The sequence below is a fragment of the Orcinus orca genome, chromosome X (genome assembly GCF_937001465.1).
Source record: "Orcinus orca chromosome X, mOrcOrc1.1, whole genome shotgun sequence".
NCBI lineage: Eukaryota > Metazoa > Chordata > Mammalia > Artiodactyla > Delphinidae > Orcinus > Orcinus orca.
Window position 1 is genome coordinate 104,459,096 of NC_064580.1, and position 21,110 is coordinate 104,480,205.

At 43.7% G+C, this 21,110-nt stretch overlaps 1 protein-coding gene across 4 annotated transcripts in view; it reads right to left on the reverse strand.

Annotated features, from left to right (window-relative positions):
• The window catches only part of LAMP2 (lysosomal associated membrane protein 2), a 35,822-nt gene extending 25,059 nt beyond the window's left edge, over nt 1-10,763 (reverse strand). For 2 of the 4 annotated variants that reach the window (XM_049704692.1, XM_004285584.3), the window contains exon 1: nt 10,562-10,763. In XM_049704692.1, coding sequence (XP_049560649.1) covers nt 10,562-10,625 — 64 coding nt within the window. In that variant the 5' untranslated portion in view covers nt 10,626-10,763. Of the gene's footprint in view, nt 1-10,100; nt 10,261-10,561 lie in introns of those variants that run through there. The other 2 variants (XM_049704693.1, XM_004285585.3) reach the window with 2 other exon arrangements.
• Between the last annotated feature and the right edge of the window lie 10,347 nt (nt 10,764-21,110).

Below are 21,110 nucleotides of genomic sequence, written 5' to 3' on the forward strand. Positions count from 1 at the left end.
AATACCCCTTCCCCAAAAAGTTTACTCAACATAGGATGCTCAGGTAATGGCACAGACTGGTGACGTTTGCCTTTTACCTCCTAATAATCGTTTCCACACTCTGTGCTTTGCTAGTTTTGTTTTGGGCAATTATAGTTTACTTGTTAGGACTTTTGTTTTTTAAGGTAAATGAGGTGAAGGGGAAGCGTGGGAGGGGTGTTAAACTCCTGCTTTTCTCAAATCAGCTGGTGGAACTTTCTCTACATAAATAATGATAGATCTGATTTCTGTGGTCTTGCTGCTTTAAATCCTGTCACAAGCTATGTGACCTATGACACTTAGAAGTCTTGGCAAACTATTTTATTCCAACGTGAAAAAATGATGATGTGGGCCAGGGCTAAGCGTGTGTACCATATGACCAAAGGAACAGTACTGCAAAGGTTGTTAGATCCATAAGCAAAAGGTTAATTTTTATAAATGCAGCGTTCATCATTTTTGTTTCATAATAAAATCCAATTGATTAGAAAGCCTAATTAATCTTTTGACATGGGACTTCCCTGGTGGTGCAGTGGTTCAGAAATCCACCTGCCAATGCAGGGGACATGGGTTTGAGCCCTGGTCCAGGAAGATCCCACATGCCACGGAGCAACTATGCCTGTGCGCCACAGCTACTGAGCCTGCGCTCTAGAGCCGGCAAACCACAACTACTGAGCCCGTGCTCCGCAACAAGAGAAGCCACCGCAATAAGAAGCCCATGCACCACAAGGAAGAGTAGCCCCCTCTCGCCGCAACTAGAGAAAGCCCGCGCGCAGCAATGAAGACTCAACACAGCCAAAACTAATAAGTAAATAAATTAATTGATTAATTAAAAAAAATCTTTTGACACGGACTTAAAGTCCCTTCCTACATTCTCAACCTGCTACCTCTCTTTTAGCAGAGAAACCTTTCAGGGACAAAAGAGCCTTGGGACTTTTCAGCTAACTTGACTCTGATCTTCTACACTAGGTTAAACATGGGGACATTACCTATTGCACTGAAGAGCCCAAGGACTCAAAATACGATACGCCAGCACACTTACCAGCAGCAGAAATGATGGGCCATCATCTAAGGATTTTCTTCACTGTCTCACACATATACCCAAGGGGTGAGCTGTTTCCTGTTAAGATAGCTGCATAGCCTTGAATGATACCTGAGCACACCAGCGTCACCTACAAGTGGGGACATGCTATAGACTACAGAGAATAAAGTCCTAAGAGGAATACCAAGAAGGCATGCCTCAGCAACAGCTTTCAAGCTGTACACAAAGCTCCCGTCATGCTCTGCATGCTCTGGAGACCGGGCTGCCTCACCAAGCCTGAATCTGATATGCTAAAGCTTGTGGTTGCTGACAATGCCTAAATGTATTGGCTAAGGCCCCAATAAGACCTTGTGAGGCCCAAGTAGGTTTTACAGGCTTTCTTTTCTCAGAACAATCTGGAATGGAGCTGGCATCACTGATCCAAGGCTACCCTGCAGTGGTGTTGAGAACTGCAGCTTAGAATTCTTCTAATCACCTGGAGGCCTGCTTTCCATACACAATCTCTCTTGGTCTTGTTTAAAGTCCCTCGTTTTAACATATTCTCCTTGTGAATATTCAAAGCATTCAAAACTATCAGAAACAACCAAGAAAAGCCTGGCACGTATTAATCATTTTCTTTCCAAAGATATTAGAGTAACAAACAAAACAGTGTAAAACAATGATTAGTATCAACGTGTGCTGGGGTGGAGAACTCCACGCTATGGAGCAGAAGGCACAGGTTGTGGTTCACATTTGCCACTACATTAATATCAAAACAGCCTATCTGCCAACCCATAAATGAGAACTGAGAAATGCTCTGAGGGTCCAAAACATTCTGTTCTCATGCCTTCATAGTCCTTGTCGCTGTGAGAGCTATGCCTTCACAGGGCTTCCTTGGCATCCCAGTCTACATCTCCAGCTGCACAGGAGCCACTTTTACTCAATGCCTATCACCTCAAACTCAACAATTCCACAATGAAAATCTACTCTTCGACTTCCTCCAATCGGAGCCCGCCTTCTCAGCCTCACTGGCTTGAAAGGAAAGGCAGGACCTTGTCCCGACACTCAGGCTCAAAAGGTTTTGGGAATTAGCTTCTACTTCATTCTCTTTGTTAAGTCCTATTGATTTTTTTCCCTTCAAATCCCCTCTGAAATCCAATCCCTTGCCTTTTATTTCTTTTTTTTTTTTTTTTTTTTTGCGGTACGCAGGCCTCTCACTGCTGTGGTCTCTCCTGTTGCGGAGCACAGGCCCCGGACACGCAGGCTCAGCGGCCATGGCTCATGGGCCCAGCCGCTCCGCGGCATGTGGGATCTTCCCAGACCGGGGCACGAACCCGTGTCCCCTGCATCGGCAGGCGGACTCTCAACCACTGCGAAACCAGGGAAGGCCCCTTGCCTTTTATTTCTATTCCAACTCCACCACCACACCCCTAACTTACTATAGATACCTCCTAGCTACCCCTAGAACTGCTGTCAGATTAATGGTCCTTAAATACCTCTTCCTGGGGCTTCCCTGGTGGCGCAGTGGTTAAGAATCCGCCTGCCAATGCAGGGGACAGGGGTTCGAGCCCTAGTCCGGGAAGATCCCACATGCCACGAAGCAACTAAGCCCATGCGCCACAACTACTGAGCCTGTGCTCTAGAGCCCACGAGCCACAACTACTGAGATCTGCATGCCTGGAGCCTGTGCTCCACAACAAGAGAGGCCACTGCAATGAGAAGCTTGAGCATCGCAACGAACCGCAACTAGAGAAAGCCTGTGCATAGCAACGAAGACCCAACATAGCCAAAAATAAATAAAATAAAAACTTTTTTTTAAATTAAATACCTCTTCTCTCAGGATACTTTCTTGATCAAAACCTTTTACTGGCTCCAAAATTCCCACATTAAATTTAAATTCCTCTGCCTGACTTTCAAAGTAATCTTTAATCTTGTCCCAACCTATTCGTTCAACTTCTCTCAAGCCATGTTCCCAGAACACACCCTTTAATTTGCCTGAACTTGTTCCACTGGTCCCATTCGCCATGCTCTAGTCAACCTCCCAGGCTTCTACTGCTCCTAACATTTGAAATCTACTTGTTCACCTCAGGAGGGATTTCACTCTTTCTCGCGGTCCCAAAATCTGAAACACCCGCCACCCTGCCTTTTTGTTACAATTTCTGGCAAATATCCCCACCCACTACAACAGCTGAAAGTGTTAGATACTTGCTTTCCCAGCCTCCCTTGTGGTAAGGATGGCACTTACTTATACTAGGCTCCACCCAGCAAAGGCATCCACCCCAGATTCTGAATAAGAGGGCGGTGAAATGCAGCCAAGAAGGGAACTATCACACTCAGATGGAAGTAGCTACAGCAGGATCAGGGTCCCAGGCAACAAGGCCAGAACAGCTAATGGCAGTGGCCAGCAGTGCAAGCTGCAGGTTAATGCTTGGTGATGGCAGTGCAGTTCAGTGGCATGTGTTAGGGTACTGAACTAGGCTTTGGGGTATATAGTCAAGAGCTCCAGTAATTCTGAGTTACCTAATGAACATTTTTTTATAAAGTAAAAATTTACTGATGTGTTACATACAGAAAAGTACACATTCGGAAGGGATTTAAAGTGCACAAAGTATACAGCTCAAAGAATTTTCACAAACTGAACCCGCCTGTGTCAGGAAACATTGTGTCAGGAACATTCCAAGTACTCCTCAAAGTCCCCCGGTTCCCCCTTCCAGTTACGATTTCCCTCCCAAGGGCAGCTGCCATCCTGTATTCTAACAGTATAGTTTACTTTTGCCTGTTTTTCAACTTGGTGTAAATGAAATCATTCACTATGCTCTCTTTTGTATCTGGCTTCTTTCACTCAATATTATGTCTGTGAGATTCACCCATGCTGTTGTGTGTAACTGCAGTTTGTCATTTCTCTCTGTGTATAGCCTTCTTTCACTACTTGTCTATGCTACTGCTGATGGGCATTTGGATAGTTTCCAGTTTGGTTCTATTACAAATGGACACATCGGTGAACACAGGTGAACACAGGTGTATGTGTGTCTATTGGGTATGTGTCTAGGAATGAAATTGCAGGGTCAGAGGGTTTGCACATGTCCCAATATCTTTTTAATAAATTCCTTTTCTGCTTAAAAAAAAAAACAGTGAGATTTTATTTGTTTCTTACAATTAAGAACCCAAACTGATATGCTGTCCACTTTTCAGCAGCCATTTTCTCCATAAAGATTTCCTTGACTACAAAAGCCCTCAAGGAGCAGTCATAGTGCATAGCCCCACACCTGAGTGTATTTTACACTATCATGAATTATTCATTTATTTTATGCCTGTAAATCCTGTCTCCCCTACAGTCATAAGCTCCAAAACAACAGTTTTCAACTGTTACTTCGCAACAAACTGATGTGCCATGGTAAGTTATAGTATACAGCAAGTAATTTGTTAACTAATAAAAAAGTAACAAAGTCCATGAATGAATGATATACATGGATAGATTCAAGATTCCCTTTTCATAAGGTCTCTGCCACTCATTTGAATTTCAATATGCTCCCTTAAACAGATGATCTTATCTATGCCACAGCCCCCAGGCGTGTGTCTTTTATATGAATGTCATCCATCACAAGTGTCATGGTGGGGGAGACCATGTTTATTACTTCCCTCTATCTCCTATCATTCCTAGCAGTGCAGAATACGTATTAGATTCTCAATAAATACTGATTGATTAGATCAAGGTGAAAATACCATGCAATAACGACCCAGAACACAGCTTAATCTAATTACAGGAAGAGCCTTTAGCTCTTCCAAATCATGAATCCAACCTATCAGGCTTCTGGGTACTCCCTCAACCCCCATGTCCATTTTTCGCAATAAATTTTGACATGGATTTCAAGCTAGGAATAATCCTTTTCCCAGAAGTTAAGTTTATAGTTGAAACATTTACACTTTGGTAAAAAAATCTTGAGCAAGCCATTTCCATCCTTATTGAAGTGTTTGAGTTTCGAATAGCCAAACCATTTTTGTCTAAAAGGCTTTGACATTAAAAAACCACAGCTGAATATATCCTAGAGTGTAATTATAGAGCTGACAGTTTATTCTCCAAAGAGAAGAAAAAGGCAAAATCAACTTTCTCAAATTCAAATATCCTCTTAATCTTGTTTCCAAAGAGATCATTTATAGGTTCTTTTAGAACTCAGAACAAACTCTGTTCTCCAAGCATGGCACACTGCAAAAAGTGGCTAGGTTTTTATAAGTCTATTTGACCCAAAGTGTAGTTGAAAAACATACATTTGTAAATAATATGGGGGTGGGGTGGGAACATAACACTAGTGGTAAAACAAAACCAATAAAAAACAATGATCTAAGAGGCAATATAATGGGACGATTAGGAGTCCCATCACCTGCATTGAAGAGCTAGAATTCAAATCAGGCAGTCCAATTTACTAGCTGTGAGACTCTGGGCAAGTTAACCTTGCTAAGAATTGTAGTGTGTACTTCACTTCTCCAATACATTCTTCGAAAGCATGAAAGCCCTTCAGAGCTAAGAGAACTTTGCCAAGCAAGTTAGAGATTCCAGCTTAAAAGTTTCCCTTCTAGGGGCTTCCCTGGTGGCGCAGTGGTTGAGAGGCCGCCTGCCGATGCAGGGGACACGGGTTCGTGCCCCGGTCCGGGAGGATCCCACATGCTGCGGAGCAGCTGGGCCCGTGAGCCATGGACGCTGGGCCTGCGCGTCCGGAGCCTGTGCTCCACGATGGGAGATGCCACAGCAGGGAGAGGCCCGCGTACCGCAAAAAAAAAAAAGTTTCCCTTCTAGTAAACACAGCACCTAAAGGGATCCTTCCCTAATTTTAGGTATGTCTACTTTCATCATACTTAGTTATGGACTCTTGTCCTCAAACTCATCAATTCAGAATGAGGTTGAGCAAAGGGTCTTAAAAACAAAACAAGCCAAAAAAAAAAAATCAGGACATAGGCAACAATATCTATTTACTCTTTCTTTTCAACTCATAGGTCTGTTAAGTCAAATTGACTGTTCCTCAATTCCTAATATAAGTACGATTACCGTTTCGGTTTCTGATACTCTGGATTTCTGGTAAATCTCTTAAAAACTAAAAGTAATAATAGATTTTAAGCTATGAAATAATTTTTTTAAGGTCAGAGAGTGGGTAAGGAAATAAGACTCAACACCATTCAACTAATGGAAAGGGCTTATTGCTGAGTGCTGTTTGGCAGACCTCCAGAATTCTTTTGCAATGCACAGCAGGATACCAACAAGTACTTATAAAGTACACTTTTGGATCTGATGGGATCTCTGATCATTTTAATCTGAAATTATGATTGGAATGCTTTTGTCACTACAGGAGGAAGAGCAGTCTTCCTGCACCATGGAGCACTGAAGTCAGATGTGAATATCTATAAATCCTATCAGATGTGATAACCAACGACTAATGGATGAATAATAAGCCTGTCCTTTCAAGTATCTTTATTAAAGCTAGAATAATTTCAGCAGAAACTTGAAATCAAAGTTGTCAGTGGTAAGGCTACAGAAAAATCTCAGTGCTTACTTTCTTGCTTTTTGATCACCTCCAAAAGATAGAGATTGGTTCTTTGTGGAAACCTTATTCTCCTTTTCACCTAGGACTTCCTAGCTCCCCAGGTGAACCTCCACTACTATGTAGGTGTATGTGAAGGGGTACAGGTAAGATACTAGCATTATTGTATGGGATTATAGTTTAATAAGTTGCTATCTGTACTGCTTAGCACTGATCTTGAAGTTCTCCAACGGAAAACACACACAAAATATCTTGCAAGACCTAATTTAAGGTTCACAGAAGAAAAAGGAGACTGAGTTGGTCTAGTTCACCGTCATATCCCCATTGCCCACCAATGAAGACCCTCAACAAAAATTTACTGAGAGGTAACCATGTGCCACCTGGCCCTGTGCTAGGGAGGCAATGGGAAGTAACAGTACAGAAGACAGTCTCCACTCTCAGAGACTAAGACCACAGGGGAGACTTGACTATTACTGGGGGAAAAAAAGAGTGGAAAATAGGCTAGCCTAATAAACTAAGAGTTTGGGAAAGACAAGATTTACTCCTATTCCTCCAAATAAGTCACCTGGCTGGCCTCCTTCCAACACTCAGGTCTCTGCTCAAATGTCAGCCAACAGTGAAGGCCTTCTGACCACAAAATGTCAAGGAGGGTCAACCCCACCACCCACTCCCTATCGTCTGCTCTTCTTCCTCATTACCTGCCTCATTTTCTTCACAGTGCTTATCACTGAAATTCTATTATTTACCTGTTGGGCTGTCTTCCCCCACTAAAATGTAAGCTCCGTGAGAGCAGGAACCTGATCTGTCTTCTCCACTGCTCTATCTATCCCTTTCACCTAGTGGCTGTTACACAAAAGTCATTCCTTAAACAACTGTGGAAAGGAGGGACTCCTACCAGTGAAGTACACACTCAGGACACTTATATCAGGTTTTTTTCCCACCCAGAAAAGCCTCAACCCTATAAAAACCAGACGTCAGACTAGTTACAGCAATCAATAACCACAGAAATCTGAAATCTATGTCACAAAGGGAACATAAGCAGTGATGCTACGAAAAGTTTTTCATCCACTACTCTCTTTGTAATGCCTCTATACAGCTTTTCTTCATAAAGGTCTCTAGTCAGTTATAATTCATTCAAATAAATACCAGCATAACAATCTCTGTGAAAAAGACAAATACATAAGCTCTGAGAATTCTTTTCTATATTTACTCTAGAGCAACTATTTTTAAAAGCTACCTGCTGCAGCTGGGATAGTGTTATAAAGTTACAAAGTGAAAACGGCCCAGCTGGAAGCGAATGAGACCATAAATTCAGGAACAGATCCTCCTTCGTTGGTACCCTCTGCAGTAGTCAGGAACAGCATGAAATTCATAGCAGGTACTTTACAAATATTTCTTGACTTTTCAAAAAACTATTCTTGGTATCCATTTTGATATATAAAAGTAACATGCAAAACCCACCACGCAACTGAAGAATTGCTAAATTCTTAAGGAAAAAAAGAACACATGGAAGGAGTTTTGAGCTCCACATTGAACCAATAGCTGGGAGCACAAGCAGCTGTAGAGAAAAGGGAGTTTCCATTTCATCCCAGTACCTCTGAAAAATCTGACCTACCTACATTATTAACTTTTACTTCTCCAAACCCCGTTCTGAACTTGAAAGTGGAGGGAATCAATCTTGGAAATCTTCCAAGAGAATGAATCTAGTTAGTCCCAATCAATAAATGGCAAACTATCAGATGAGCTGATGGGTTCTTTTATGTGCTTCTTTTTGCCTGTTTATTTTCTGCAATGAGCAAGCACTGCTTTTGTAAAAACAAAACAAAAAAAAGCTTTCATTAAAAAAAAATTTAATGACATGAAAGCCAACAAGACAATGATTATTTTTTTTCACTTTCTCTAAACAATAACAGTGTTGTTTGTGCAGATCCAATTGGCAGTGAACTACTGATTACCAGATGCCTTGGTCAGATGTGTTCTAGTCAGTGATAAGGTGCTTTTCGTTGTAAACAATCCTCTCTTAGGGTCGCTTGGCCCTCACTGAGTACTTCACAGGGGAGTTAAGGCTTCGAACTGTGTTTGAGCAAAGCCTCTGTGGCCCACTTTCAAGAAGGGCTACAGAAGAGTTTCCTGCACTGTGTGCACAGCTGGACCCTCTTTTGGCATCAGGACCCCTTTACTCTATCTACTGAAGAACTCAAAGAGCTTTGGTTTATGTGAGTTACATCTATTGGTATTTGCTGTACTAGAAATTAAAACTAAGAAGTGAATAAAACACATCAGACCCATGAGAGTGGTGATGTCATCACACATTCATTCTATAGCCTCTGGAAAACTCCACTGTACTGATGAGAGGATGAAAGTGAAAAAGACAAATGTCTTAATATTATTCTAGAAATAGTTTTGATCTGACAGAACCCCCTCCCCCGGAAAGATCCTTGAGAATCACTAGATTAGATCATCAAGACCCCTTCCAACGCCATGGATCTGGAGCGAGATTTCTCATCTTTTGGCACTACTGACGTTTTGAGGTGGATAATACTTTGACGGGGGTGGGGGAGTGCTGTCCTGTGCATTGTGGGATGTTTAGAAGCACCCCTGGCCTCTTCCCACTAGATGCCAAAAGCAATCCCCAATTGTGACAACCAAAAATGTCTCCAGATATTGCCAAATGTCCCCTGGTTGAGAATCCACCATTCCAGGGTGTTGATTTTATTCTACTGAAATGTGAATTACAAAATGTGCACCTCTCACTGCCTTCTCAAGCCCCTAATATATCTACTTCCTCTCTACTCCCATCTGGATCTATTCCTTCTGATCTTTTATTAGGTCACAAACAGCAAGAGTCAGTGGTAGCAACAAGCACAGGATTTATCAGTTCAGGAAGAGATATTCTGGTCAAAGTTCACCTTTCAGGCATTAAAAGGCCTCAGGGACCCAATGCTTGGGGGTGGGGTGCATCATAGCACCATCAGCCAACATTCAGCCAGTCATTCTTAGGACCTGGTAACAACCCAATCCTTAGGAAATTACCTACCCTCCTCCTCCTCCGAAAACGAGGTAATAGGCCAGTTGTGTGAGAGGGAAGAAGAAATGGAGCTTCTGAAGGCAAAGAGGCAGTATACAAGACTCAGATATAGCATCCCTCTAAAACCTCAACATCTGGGGACATTTTTGTCAGGGTCTAGCTGGGAGGAAGTAACAAAACTGGTAAAAAAAAAAAAAAAAAAAAAGGAAGAAGAAAAAAAACCCCACGATGTCTTCAGCACCTCCAAGTCAGATATTCACTCCCCACCAAAGTTCCTACTCATCCCTTTTAGTCTCCAGAGGTTGGGTCCAAGTTTTCTCCCCTGGAAACTGCCCCAGCCACCTTAGGTCCCTTCCCCATCAAAACCCCAAGTACCAAACTCCAATCCATCATCATTCTTCACCTCTTTAATCACCCTTCCTCCACAGCGTCAAATTCCTACCCCCCACCACCCAAGCCTCTCACTGCCTCTCAGAATCTACTCGTATCTGTTCCCCCCACTTACCCCAAGCTTTTCTCCACGCAGGCAGTCTCTTCCCTCAGTTTTCTCTCCCGCCCCACAGTTTTCCACCATCTTCAAAACTCTTGCCTGATACTAGGACCAAGATTCTAAATGTCTATGACACCCAGAATCTGCACGTACCGCCCTCCTATGCTCATCACTCCTTAGTATCTCCAAGTTACTCTTTCTAACCCGATGTGCTCCAGTCCTCTCTCTTCCCTACCTACTCCCTCGGCGTCCACCCCCCCCTTACTTGCCCCGTTATGGACCCTTCTCCCCTGCCATCCCTCGGTCGGGCCTTCTCTAGGTCATCTCTCGTCACCTCGGGCCAAGCGCCGAGGCCCAGTGTCAGTCGTTCAGCTTCTCAACCCCCTCTCCCCGGACCAGTCTTTCAGGTTGTGGCCTCTGAACTGGGCGCCCCGGGCCCAGGCTCAGGGACTAAGCAGGAGGGCCCGACAACTCACCCAGGACGAGGCAGAGCAGAAGGAGCCCGGATCCCGGAACCGGGGCGAGGCGGAAGCACACCATGATCCCGCAGGGCAGGCTGCTGCGGCGAGAAGTGCAGCGACAGCAGAGAAAAGCCTCGCGGAACCGGGTCAAGAGCGCCGCTGACCACCGACCACAACGCTGCAAAACCCAGGACTCGGCGCTTCAGCACCGGTCATAAGACCAGGGGCGGGACTCTTTCTTGCCTTCAGCCAGTCACCGCGCTTGAAGGCGGCCAGAGGGGTGGTGATGCATGGCCCGGTGGGCGGGGTGACCACGCCCTGGCTTTTTGGTTCACACTCATTCTTGCGCTCCTAGGAGATGGGTGCGGACGGCCGTTTCTAAGGCTAAAGAGAAACGAACTTTTTTGGGGGGGCAGGGGGGCTAGATAGCAGAGATTATTTCAGTTCCGACTCCTTGAGGAAGGAGAGGATACTTTTGCTGGAGTAAAAATGGTTGCTAGGCATCGCAACGGAATACATACAAAAATAATACATGATTATTCTCCAAACACTGATGCCCATGCAGTTCATGTCATTAAAAGGACAAGGGAGCTAAAGGGTGATACAGAGTCACTGAACGCCAGAGCAGGGCTTGGCCTTGAAGTTCACCTAGTTACAACACCCTGTTTTTCAGATGGGGAAACTGAACTCAGAAAGAGGAAGAGTCTTATTTAAACATAGAAAGAAAGAAAATGAGAAAGAGAGAAATAAAATAGAAGGACAAAGGGAAAAAAACAAAGATCATCCATATTCCTACTACACAGAAAGACACTGTTATCTATCTGTCCATCCTTCAGGTTGTTTTTCCTCTGCCTATACACATGTAAATATTCTTTAATTAGAATTCATACTAAACATACTACTTGGTATAGTTGACAATTGGACAGATGAAACCTAAAATATTCAACAAACGAAAGCATTCAAAAACTATAAAAATCTCAAGTTGGGATAAAGCACTGATTCTCAAATATTAGTTTCCAAAAGAATTATATGGGGATTTTTAATAACATATTAACTCCTCAACCTCATTCCCCAGAGATTCTGAAACAGTAGATCTTTGGCAGTCCTAGGAATCTGTTTTTATTTTTTTAACAGGAACCCCAAGTAATTCTGATTCCTATGGTCCCCAGACTACATTTTGAGCAACACTAAAATAGAGCTTCAAAATCACCTAGTCCAGGAGATCTTAATCTGGTTCCAATGGATGAACTTGGGGTCGGGGGGTGTCTGTGAATCCCCAAAAATTACATGCAAGGTTTCTGTATGTGTATTTTTCTGGGGAAGTTTATAGCTTTTACTGGTTCTTAAGTGGGACCTGTGACTCCTCACCCTAACACCCGCCCCTGCTCAAATATTAAGATCTACCCCCCACTGTCTTTTGCTTTAATGTGATTAATTCCTGAAAGTGAGAACACTTAGCAATGAATGTGTTCTGTCATGGGTGAAACTGAGTCATGAGCAAGTGACTTCCTCTAAGAGGGACTGACATACACTACAGTATTAGGCACTACCTTTAGCAAAACAAGGTCATTTGACTGCCACACCATCAATAAGCCTAGGCAACAGCTATGTCCTGAAGAACCCACAATTGAGTTGAGCACTCAGAAGTTGCCCCCCCATTCTTAATGAAGCAACTCTCTCCCTTCTCCCTCAGCTGTAAACTGCCTAACTTTAATGTTCAGTGAAACTCTAAGTTCCAGAAGAAGAGACAAAAGAGGATGATGGAAAGAACATTGGATGGGCAGTCAGAAGAGTTGGGTATGAGATACAACTTACTGGCAGCATGACCTTGGGTGAGTCAATTCATCTCTTTGAGCTTCTATATCTTTATCCAAAAATAACATAGTGTGACTAGAGCTGTTTCTCAATCCTGGCTGCACATTGGGATCACTTGTAGGGCTTAAAAACTAGAGATGCCCCTTGGTCCCGCCCCTTGAGATTCTGATTCAGTTGATATGGAGTTGGGCCTGGGCATTATGTTTTTCTCAAAACTCCCCAAGGCAATATTAATGGGCCAGACATGATCTCTCTAAGGTAGCCCCAGCTTTACAATTCTAGGATTCTATGAGAGTAAAAAGAAAACAAAGTGTCCCAATGAGTCAAACATTCCATTTAACAAATTGTTGTCCTGAACTTCTTGCAGATGTCATCAAATGAAAGCATGGAACACAGAGAGATATCAGCGGCCTTACAAGCGAAATCCACCACCATCACCACCTTTTCCCCTGACAAAAACAAATGCTCATTCCTTGACTGGGACAGCCTCCTTCAGGAGACAGAACAATGTTTTGGGGGTGGTGAGTAAAGGTTGGGTTATTTTGTCAGAAGAAACAAGCCAAAAATTCTCAAACCTTTGTTTGGTCTGAGTGTCCATACTTGCAGTTGTTTAATGTCCCCTCCTCCAACACTGTGAGAACTACTCCCTTTTTTGTGCACTGTCTCCCATCACCCCCACCCAGTTGAAAGAACTTGACCAGAGCTCTTCTGCAGGAGAGGCAGATCCGTATGTGGGACTAGGGTCCATGGTTTGAGGAACTTTGTGAGATCCCCCGGGATCTGAGCTTCACATCTGTGGACTTGATTATTGATACTGCTGTAAACAGAGCGCTTTTACGTGCACTTCCTCTCCTACCCGACCTCATACCCCCACCTAGGGCAAAACTCCTCAGTCCCCCACCACCATACGTAGATTCTGACTCTTTGGAGCAGCTCTGAGAGCTCATGACTTTTTAGCCAGGCAGCAGGGAGTCACCGGCAAACACTGCCCTAAATGTGAACACACTGAATGGTGGCAGAAATAATGACCCTCTCAGAGTTGGTAAATGACAAAACAATGAGATGTGTGGGTCCGAGGGAGGAAATGAACAAAAAGATACAGATTTAGAATGGAAAAAATGACAAATGCTTATTAAATAAACGAGCGACCCTGAGGTACTGGTGCCATCTGTTGAACGAAGAAAAACCCACTGTCTAAAAGTTGGGAGTTCTGTTTTATTGGGGGAGTTTACTGAGCACTATAGCCCGCACCCGAGACAGCCTCTCAGAGAGCTCTGAGGAAGTGTTCCAAAGAGGCAAGGGAGGAGCCGCGATATAGAGGAGTTTCTTGCTGGAAAAAAAAAAAATGTGGTCGAACATGAAAAATTACTGCTAATCACAAAAAAAACCAGACATCTCAAGTTAATGATTTTAGTGCTTTTCTCTGTATGGGAAGATGCAAGAATCTGGGCTCATTGCAATTATTCCTTAGATATGCATCTTCCCTATCTAGGGCCACTATCCTGTTTTCCTCCATCCTGAATGCCCCTGGGGCGCACTGTCGGGGGTGGCTGCGGAGGCTGCTGGCTTGGTGGCGGGCGACATTCTTTGTTTACTGAAATGGCAGGCTACATTTTTTTCTCCCCACATCATGCAATTATTTTATTTGCATTCTTTCTCTGCCATTTTTCCTTTCCCTACTCATTTTTTTTTAGTTTCTCCTACACTCCTTTTTCCTTTCCCCTCTGGCATGGCCCCCTTTTCTGGGTAAGCCTCCAAACTGTGACTGTGCGGTCATCACTCAGCCCCAACGGAAAGGTCACAGTGGGCTCAAAGGGCTGCCAGCCTCGAGCTAGAGTGCGCTGGGTGAGTGGAAACAGGCCATTGGAGTTATTTGTTTCCCCCAGCAGGATTCTTCTCGACCTGTCCCCCAAAGATCTGGTCTAACCTGCTAATGATTCTCAACTTGCAGCATGCATCACAATCACCAAAAAGGCTTCTGAAAACACAGATTACTGGGCCCTACTGTGGAGTTTGAGCCAGTCTGGGGTGGGGCACGAGAATCTGCATTTCTGGCAACTTCCCAGGTGATCCTGATGTTGCCATTCTGGAAACCACACTCTGAGTAAAGAGACCCCAAACCGAGGTCACCTGTCCTCTGGGGAATGGGGTTAAGAGGTGGGGGAGAAGAGACTTTCATTAACTTCTACAGTATTTCAATTTTTACAGCAATCAGATTTTTTTGTAATAATGGTTTTTAAATTAATGAGTGCAAATCATTTTAAGAAATCAAATAATTTTTTAAAGTATGAAATTTAAGGGAAACACACTTTCTAAAAAAATTTTTAACATCTTTATTGGAGTATAATTGCTTTACAATGGTGTGTTAGTTTCTGCTTTATAACAAAGTGAATCAGCTATACATATACATATATCCCCATATCTCCTCCCTCTTGCGTCTCCCTCCCACCCTCCCTATCCCACCCCTCTAGGTGGTCACAAAGCACCGGGCTGATCTCCCTGTGCTATGCGGCTGCTTCCCACTAGCTCCTGGACTCCAGTCCCACTCCTCGAAGTAATAACTGGTAACAGTCTCTTTTTCTCAACTCTCAGGAAAAAATTATGCATGTACCTGCATATATATTTACATTTTTTAAATTAGATAAATATGAGCATGCTCTACATATTGTTTACTGACTTGCTTTTCTCACTTAGTGGCATATCTTGAAGATGGTCTTTAAAAGTCGTATAGCTTTGCCTCATTCTTCTAACTAGCTTTCATTGCGTAGCTGTACCATAATTTATATTTATTTATTTAATTTTGTCTGTGTTGGGTTTTTGTTGCTGCATGCGGGCTTTCTCTAGTTGCAGCGAGTGGGGGCTACACTTCATTGCGGTGCACGGGCGTCTCATTGCGGTGGCTTCTCTTTGTTGTGGTGCACGGGCTCTACGTGCACAGGCTTCAGTAGTAGTGGCACGCAGGCTCAGTAGTTGTGGCACACAGGCTCAGTAGTTGTGGCTTGTGGGCTCTAGAGCGCAGGCTCAGTAGTTGTGTTGAATGGGCTTAGTTGCTCCGCGACATGTGGGATCTTCATGGACCAGGGCTCGAACCCATGTACCCTGCATTGGCAGGCTTATTCTTAACCACTGCGCCCCCAGGGAAGTTCCTGTACCATAATTTATAAAACGCAAATATTCTTAAACCCCTCTTCCCCAAACAAATCCCTAGATCTGTCTGCAGCATCACCCTGTGGTTAACATAGGAATTGCATCACATAACAACACCATTAATAATAAGGGAATTTTAATAAATTACTTAGACTTATGTCACTGTTTTGAAAAGTGGAAACTTGCCGCAAGGTAAGCACCGCTGGTGTGGCCGGAGCAGAGTGAGGTCCAGCCATTGTGATGCTGAAGTGGATCTTTGGAACCCATTCAGCCATCTGATTATCATGCAACATTAGGAAGGTCATTCCATGCTCTGTGTGCATCTGATATTCCTTGCCACACACCCCCCTCCCGACTTGGAGGAGAAGGGACATAGCTGATGGAAGGAAGTTACTTCTTAGAAGAGGGACAACTTTAAACACTAGTTGGTCTCGTTTGTGTGTGTGTGTGTGTGTGTTTCACTTTAATCATTTAAAGAGGGGTGGTATAGTGCAGTAGTTGAGAGCGGGGCTCTGGCATTGTACTGCATCGATTTGACTCCTGCCTCTACTACTTACTAATTGTGTGACCTCTGGGCCTCAGTTTCCTCATCCATAAAATGGAGACAATAATAGTAGTACCTATGACGTAGGATTATGGCAAGGATTGAATGAGGTACATGAAAAACGCTGACAAGTAGTAAGCACTTGACAAACATTCCTGTTACTGTTATTAGTCGTAGTAATTGTAAGGTTCCCTTCTCTCTGCCAGTGTGTCATAGACCTAATGACTTCTCACTGGTGCTCACTGATTAAGGAAGGGCCATTGCTATCCTTCATATTTAAAACTTTTTTCTATATAAATGCATACATGTCCAATGAAGAACGCTTGCAAAACATTGCTAAACACCAAGAGGAAGATTAAAATAACCTGTGGTCCTACTTCTGCCTAGAACATTCCTTCTCCTCCCACCTCCTCCAACACCAGGCTGGCTTCTGCTTCTCCTTCAGGTGACATGACTCTCTCCCAAGAAATCTACTTTAACCAGTCAAGGCTGAGTTAAGGGGGTTTCACCAACGTGCTCCCCTAAAGCTCTGGACTTCCCTCATCATGGCGTTCAGCACACTGTAATTGTCTGTTCACTGGCCCAGACCCCACCGGAGCCTGTGAGCTTCTTTAGGGCAGAGGACATGGCCATTTTTTGTTTAATTTATTTTTTATTGAAATATAGTTGATTTACAATGTCGCAATAATTTTTGCTGCACAGCAAGTGGGACATGGCCATTTTTTTCACCGATCTATGCTCATAGTAAGTGCTCAGTAAATGCTTATCAAATTCACGAATGAATGGCAAGTCTCAGAATAGGTTCTCGCTTTTGGAGATCATATGGCCTAAGTGCTGAGCTGGCGGAATGGTCTCCCCAGCAGAATATTTCCCAAGTTTTTTCCATCTGTGTCACATCAGGGAAAGTGGCAAGATACATGCCTTCTTTCCACTAGACCAGCCCGCTGACCGAGGACAAACTGCTAACTTCCGCTTCTACCACTTTCTCTTCGTCTATATGTCTCTCTGTCGCACTCTCTCTTTCTTTCTTTCTGTCTCTCTGTCTCTGTCTCGCTCTCTCTCTCTCACACACACACACACCCCTCCCTTAGCTCTTCACTGGAATCTCCACATTCTCTTTCAACTGAATAGATTATGAAGGAGAGGGATCCCAGGACATTAGGACCCACAAAACTGTGAGACTGCGTGTTGCTTAGGCAATAATGTCATATCATTCCCTTCCCTTGCAGTTGGGGTTTGGAGGAGAGGGTTCAGAGTCAGAGGTTCTTACCTCCCCACTTTATGACATTGTTGATGGTGACAATAACCTGAGGCTTCAAGTGTAACTGAGAAGGCTGCTGCCAGCTCTTTGGAGTAAGATGGCAGCCACTTACTGCAGGCTCCTGATAGGGAATGATAGACATTTAAAATCAGAAGAGCTCTTGTCTGCTTCAATCCCTTCATTTTGCCCAGGGAGGTCAAGTTACTTGGCCAAGTAGGCAGCAGAGCTGGGAATAGAACTCTTACCTCTGTATTTGTTGCCTAGTGCTCTATTCTCAGTTAGCTCAGACCCTGTGCTCTAAAAGGCCCCCTTCATTAAAATTTCATGTCATTGAGAAAGGCCAGGAAAACACTGAGGGCCCTGTTCAGTTCCGGAATTTATTAAATGGAGACCTTAGCACTCTTATGAATTGAAATGTGTAAGTTTCCTAGCAACTTCACTCTTCCAGATGTTATTTATTCCCTTTTCCGGCTGACTGTTCATGGAAGTCCTTGTTGGCTTTACAATGGGCTTTGAGGAAGACAGTCCATCTGGTCAACTCCTTCATTAGGGATGTAATAGGAGGCATGAACAATAAGTACACTTCACTTGATTCCATCCCTTTCCTTCCATCCATATTCCTCCCCCCTTTTTCTCCAGACACAGTGATTTCTGAGAGCCAGGGTGGCTTCCAGGGTAGACACAGCCAACCTGCAGACCTGTGAAACCAGGATTCAGACACCAACCTTCCTGCCGCATCCAGCACAGGGCTCGCACCTAACACTTGCTCACGCTCCTCAGCATAAAACCCAGGAAAGCTGGTTTCTGAGCCCAGTTTGGCCACTACTCACTCCATGGCCTGTTCAGGTCACTTAATCTCTTTAGCCACTTAATCACAATTTCCTCTACTGTCTAAGGGTTTGGACAACAGCAGTGTTTCTCAAAGTGTGTTCCAGGGAGTCCATGGGCTCAGAGGAGGTTTCTCAGAGCAGATGGGCAGGACGTCCTGACTTTCACTCCACACCAACAAGAATGGCTCCAGTTTTCTCTGTTTTATGTATTTTTTTTAAATTACTGCTAGATCTTTACTTATTTATTTTATTTATTTATTTTTGGCTGTGTTGGGTCTTCGTTGCTGCACGCAGACTTTCTCTAGTTGCGGCGAGCGGGGGTTACTCTTCGTTGCAGTGCGTGGGCTTCCTCATTGCAGTGGCTTCTCTTGTTGCAGAGCACGGGCTCTAGGCGTGCAGGCTTCAATAGCTGTGGCACGTGGGCTCAGTAGTTGTGGCGCATGGGCTTAGTTGCTCTGGCATGTGGGATCTTCCCAGACCAGGGCTTGAACCTGTGTCCCCTGCATTGGCAGGTGGATTCTTAACCACCACGCCACCAGGGAAGTCCCCAGTTTTCTCTGTTTTAGATCGTGGGTTTTTGTGGGAAATTTTGCTTGAACAAAGGGCTCTGTGGCTAAAAAAAAGTGCAAGAAACTTTGGACTAGAAAATCGCCATGGTCACTTTCAGCTGTAACAGTCTAAAATCCTAGCTTCTTTCTGGGTTTCCAAGATAGGCCTGTCTGATAATGAAGGATTCTGGTATCTTTTGTTCTAAAAAGAGCAGCTAAAATGAGAAGACTTGAAGAGCACATCCATGGCAGGCCTCTAGGGTCACCTCTAAGCTGGTGGCACCAAAAAGATAGTAATAGCTACACGTGTCCTATATGCCAGGGATTGTTGTAATCCTTTCACATGGAATTCTCACAACAACTCTATAAAGTAGGTATTATTGTCTCTGTTTTACAGATGAGGAAACAGAAGCACAGAAAGGTTAAATAACCTGCCTGTCTTTGTCAGCTCGGGCTGCTATAACAAATTACCATAGACTGGGTGGCGTAAGCAACAAATATTTATTTCTCATAATTCTGGAGGCTGGGAAGTCCAAGATCAAGGTGCTGGCAGATTCAGTGTCTGGTGAGAGCCAGAGCTGGTTGACAGACAGCTACCTTCTTTCTGTGTCCCCGCATGGTGGAGACATCATCTCTCTCATGTTTCTTCTCATAAGGGCACTAATCCACCCTCATGACCTAATTACCTCCCATAGGCCCCACCTCCAAACATCATTACGTTGGGCATTAGGGCTTCAACATATGAATTTAGGGGGGACACAAACATTTGATCATAGCACTGCCCATGGTCACATGTCTATTAAGTGCAAACCCTGGCAGTCTAGCTCCAGTGTCCATGTTCCTAACCATTACCCTGGTTGTACAAAGTCTCCAGCACCAGGTGCTGTTTCTAATCTCTGAAAATCCATCTGCCCATTGGACATACCCACTCAAACAGCTCATTGTCACCTCAAACTTAATTTCTCCTAAACCAAACTCATCATTTCTCTTGTTCCCCAAGCCAGGTGAGCCTTCCCATTTCCTTTGTCCTCATAAAGATTTCTAGACTTTGTTTTTAATGTCTTAACTTCATCTTTAATCCAGCTCCTCCGTACCCAAACTAGCCACTCACCAAATGCTGTTGATGTTTCTTTTACTATTTCTCTTGAATCTATCCTTAGCACTCTATTCCCACCCTAGACCAGGCCGTCATTGTCTAGCTGCTCTCCTTGACTCTAATCCTTCTTACGCACCAATGTCACATTGATCTCTCTCAGATATTGCTCTTACCACATCCTCTTACTACTCAAAACCCTTTCACTAGCTTCTCTTTCTGACTATATTAACTCTAGATTTTTTCTGCTTGGCTTTTAAGGCCTCCACAATCTAGTTCCTCTCTACCAAGCCAATCTTATCTTCACATTATACATTCTCTTCTCTAGCTTTGTTGGTCTCCTTATTGCTACATAAGTTTTCATTGACATTACATCTGTGGCAGACACAACTTGTTGCTTACCAAAGAGTCATTCCCCCTACTTCCTTAGTGACAGAACCTTGATTATGTTACAGGTGAAAATGTGCACAGCTCCAAGAGATGAGTCACAATTGCTCTAAACCACTCATGCAAGCCTTTGGTAGTGATGGATATAGGAATGACCAAGTGACCTAGTTCTGGCTAATGAGACATGAGGAGGACTCTGAGGGAGCTTCTGGGAGAGATTTTTCCTCTCACAAAATGAGATGAATTGGAAAAACACTCCATCAACCTCTTGCCTGAGGTACTAGAATTAGGATGCGATGTTTGGTGCTGTGGCAGCTATCTTGGAACCATGAGGGGAGACATCATTGTTGCACTGAGGATGTCAGAGCAAAAAGACAAAAATGTCAATGATATGGTTGAGTTGCTACACAAACCCTGGGACTGCCCACATCACAACTTCTTGTTAAGTGGGATAATAAAAGTCTGTATAACCTTAAGTCACTGTTAGTTGGGGAACTTTGTTGCTTGCACTTGAAGTCATCAGAACTAATATCCTTCATCCATGAAGCTGTCCATTTGTTCCACCAACAATTCAAATCCTGAAATGCTTTCAAGATGCAGTTCAAACCCTCCTTCTCTGGTGAGCTTATAAACTAGCATTTAACATGTGTCCTACAGTTCGGTACTTCATTACGATGTTTTGTATAGCTTTTCACTCTAGCTTCTCCAAGGTCCATTTTGACTTTCCAACTAGACTAAGTTCCTTGAGGAGTGTGCCTTCTACTAGCATATTTTTCCCCAGCGCTGCCAGCAGTGCTTAACATGGTGCTGCAGTCATCAACCTTCCTTGTCTGAATAATAATGGTGTCTGTAAACTATTGGAATGTTTAGTGCTGAATAAGTTCTTTTTTTACTCCAGCACAAATAATTCAAAGTCCAAAGTAAGCAGGTGACATTTTA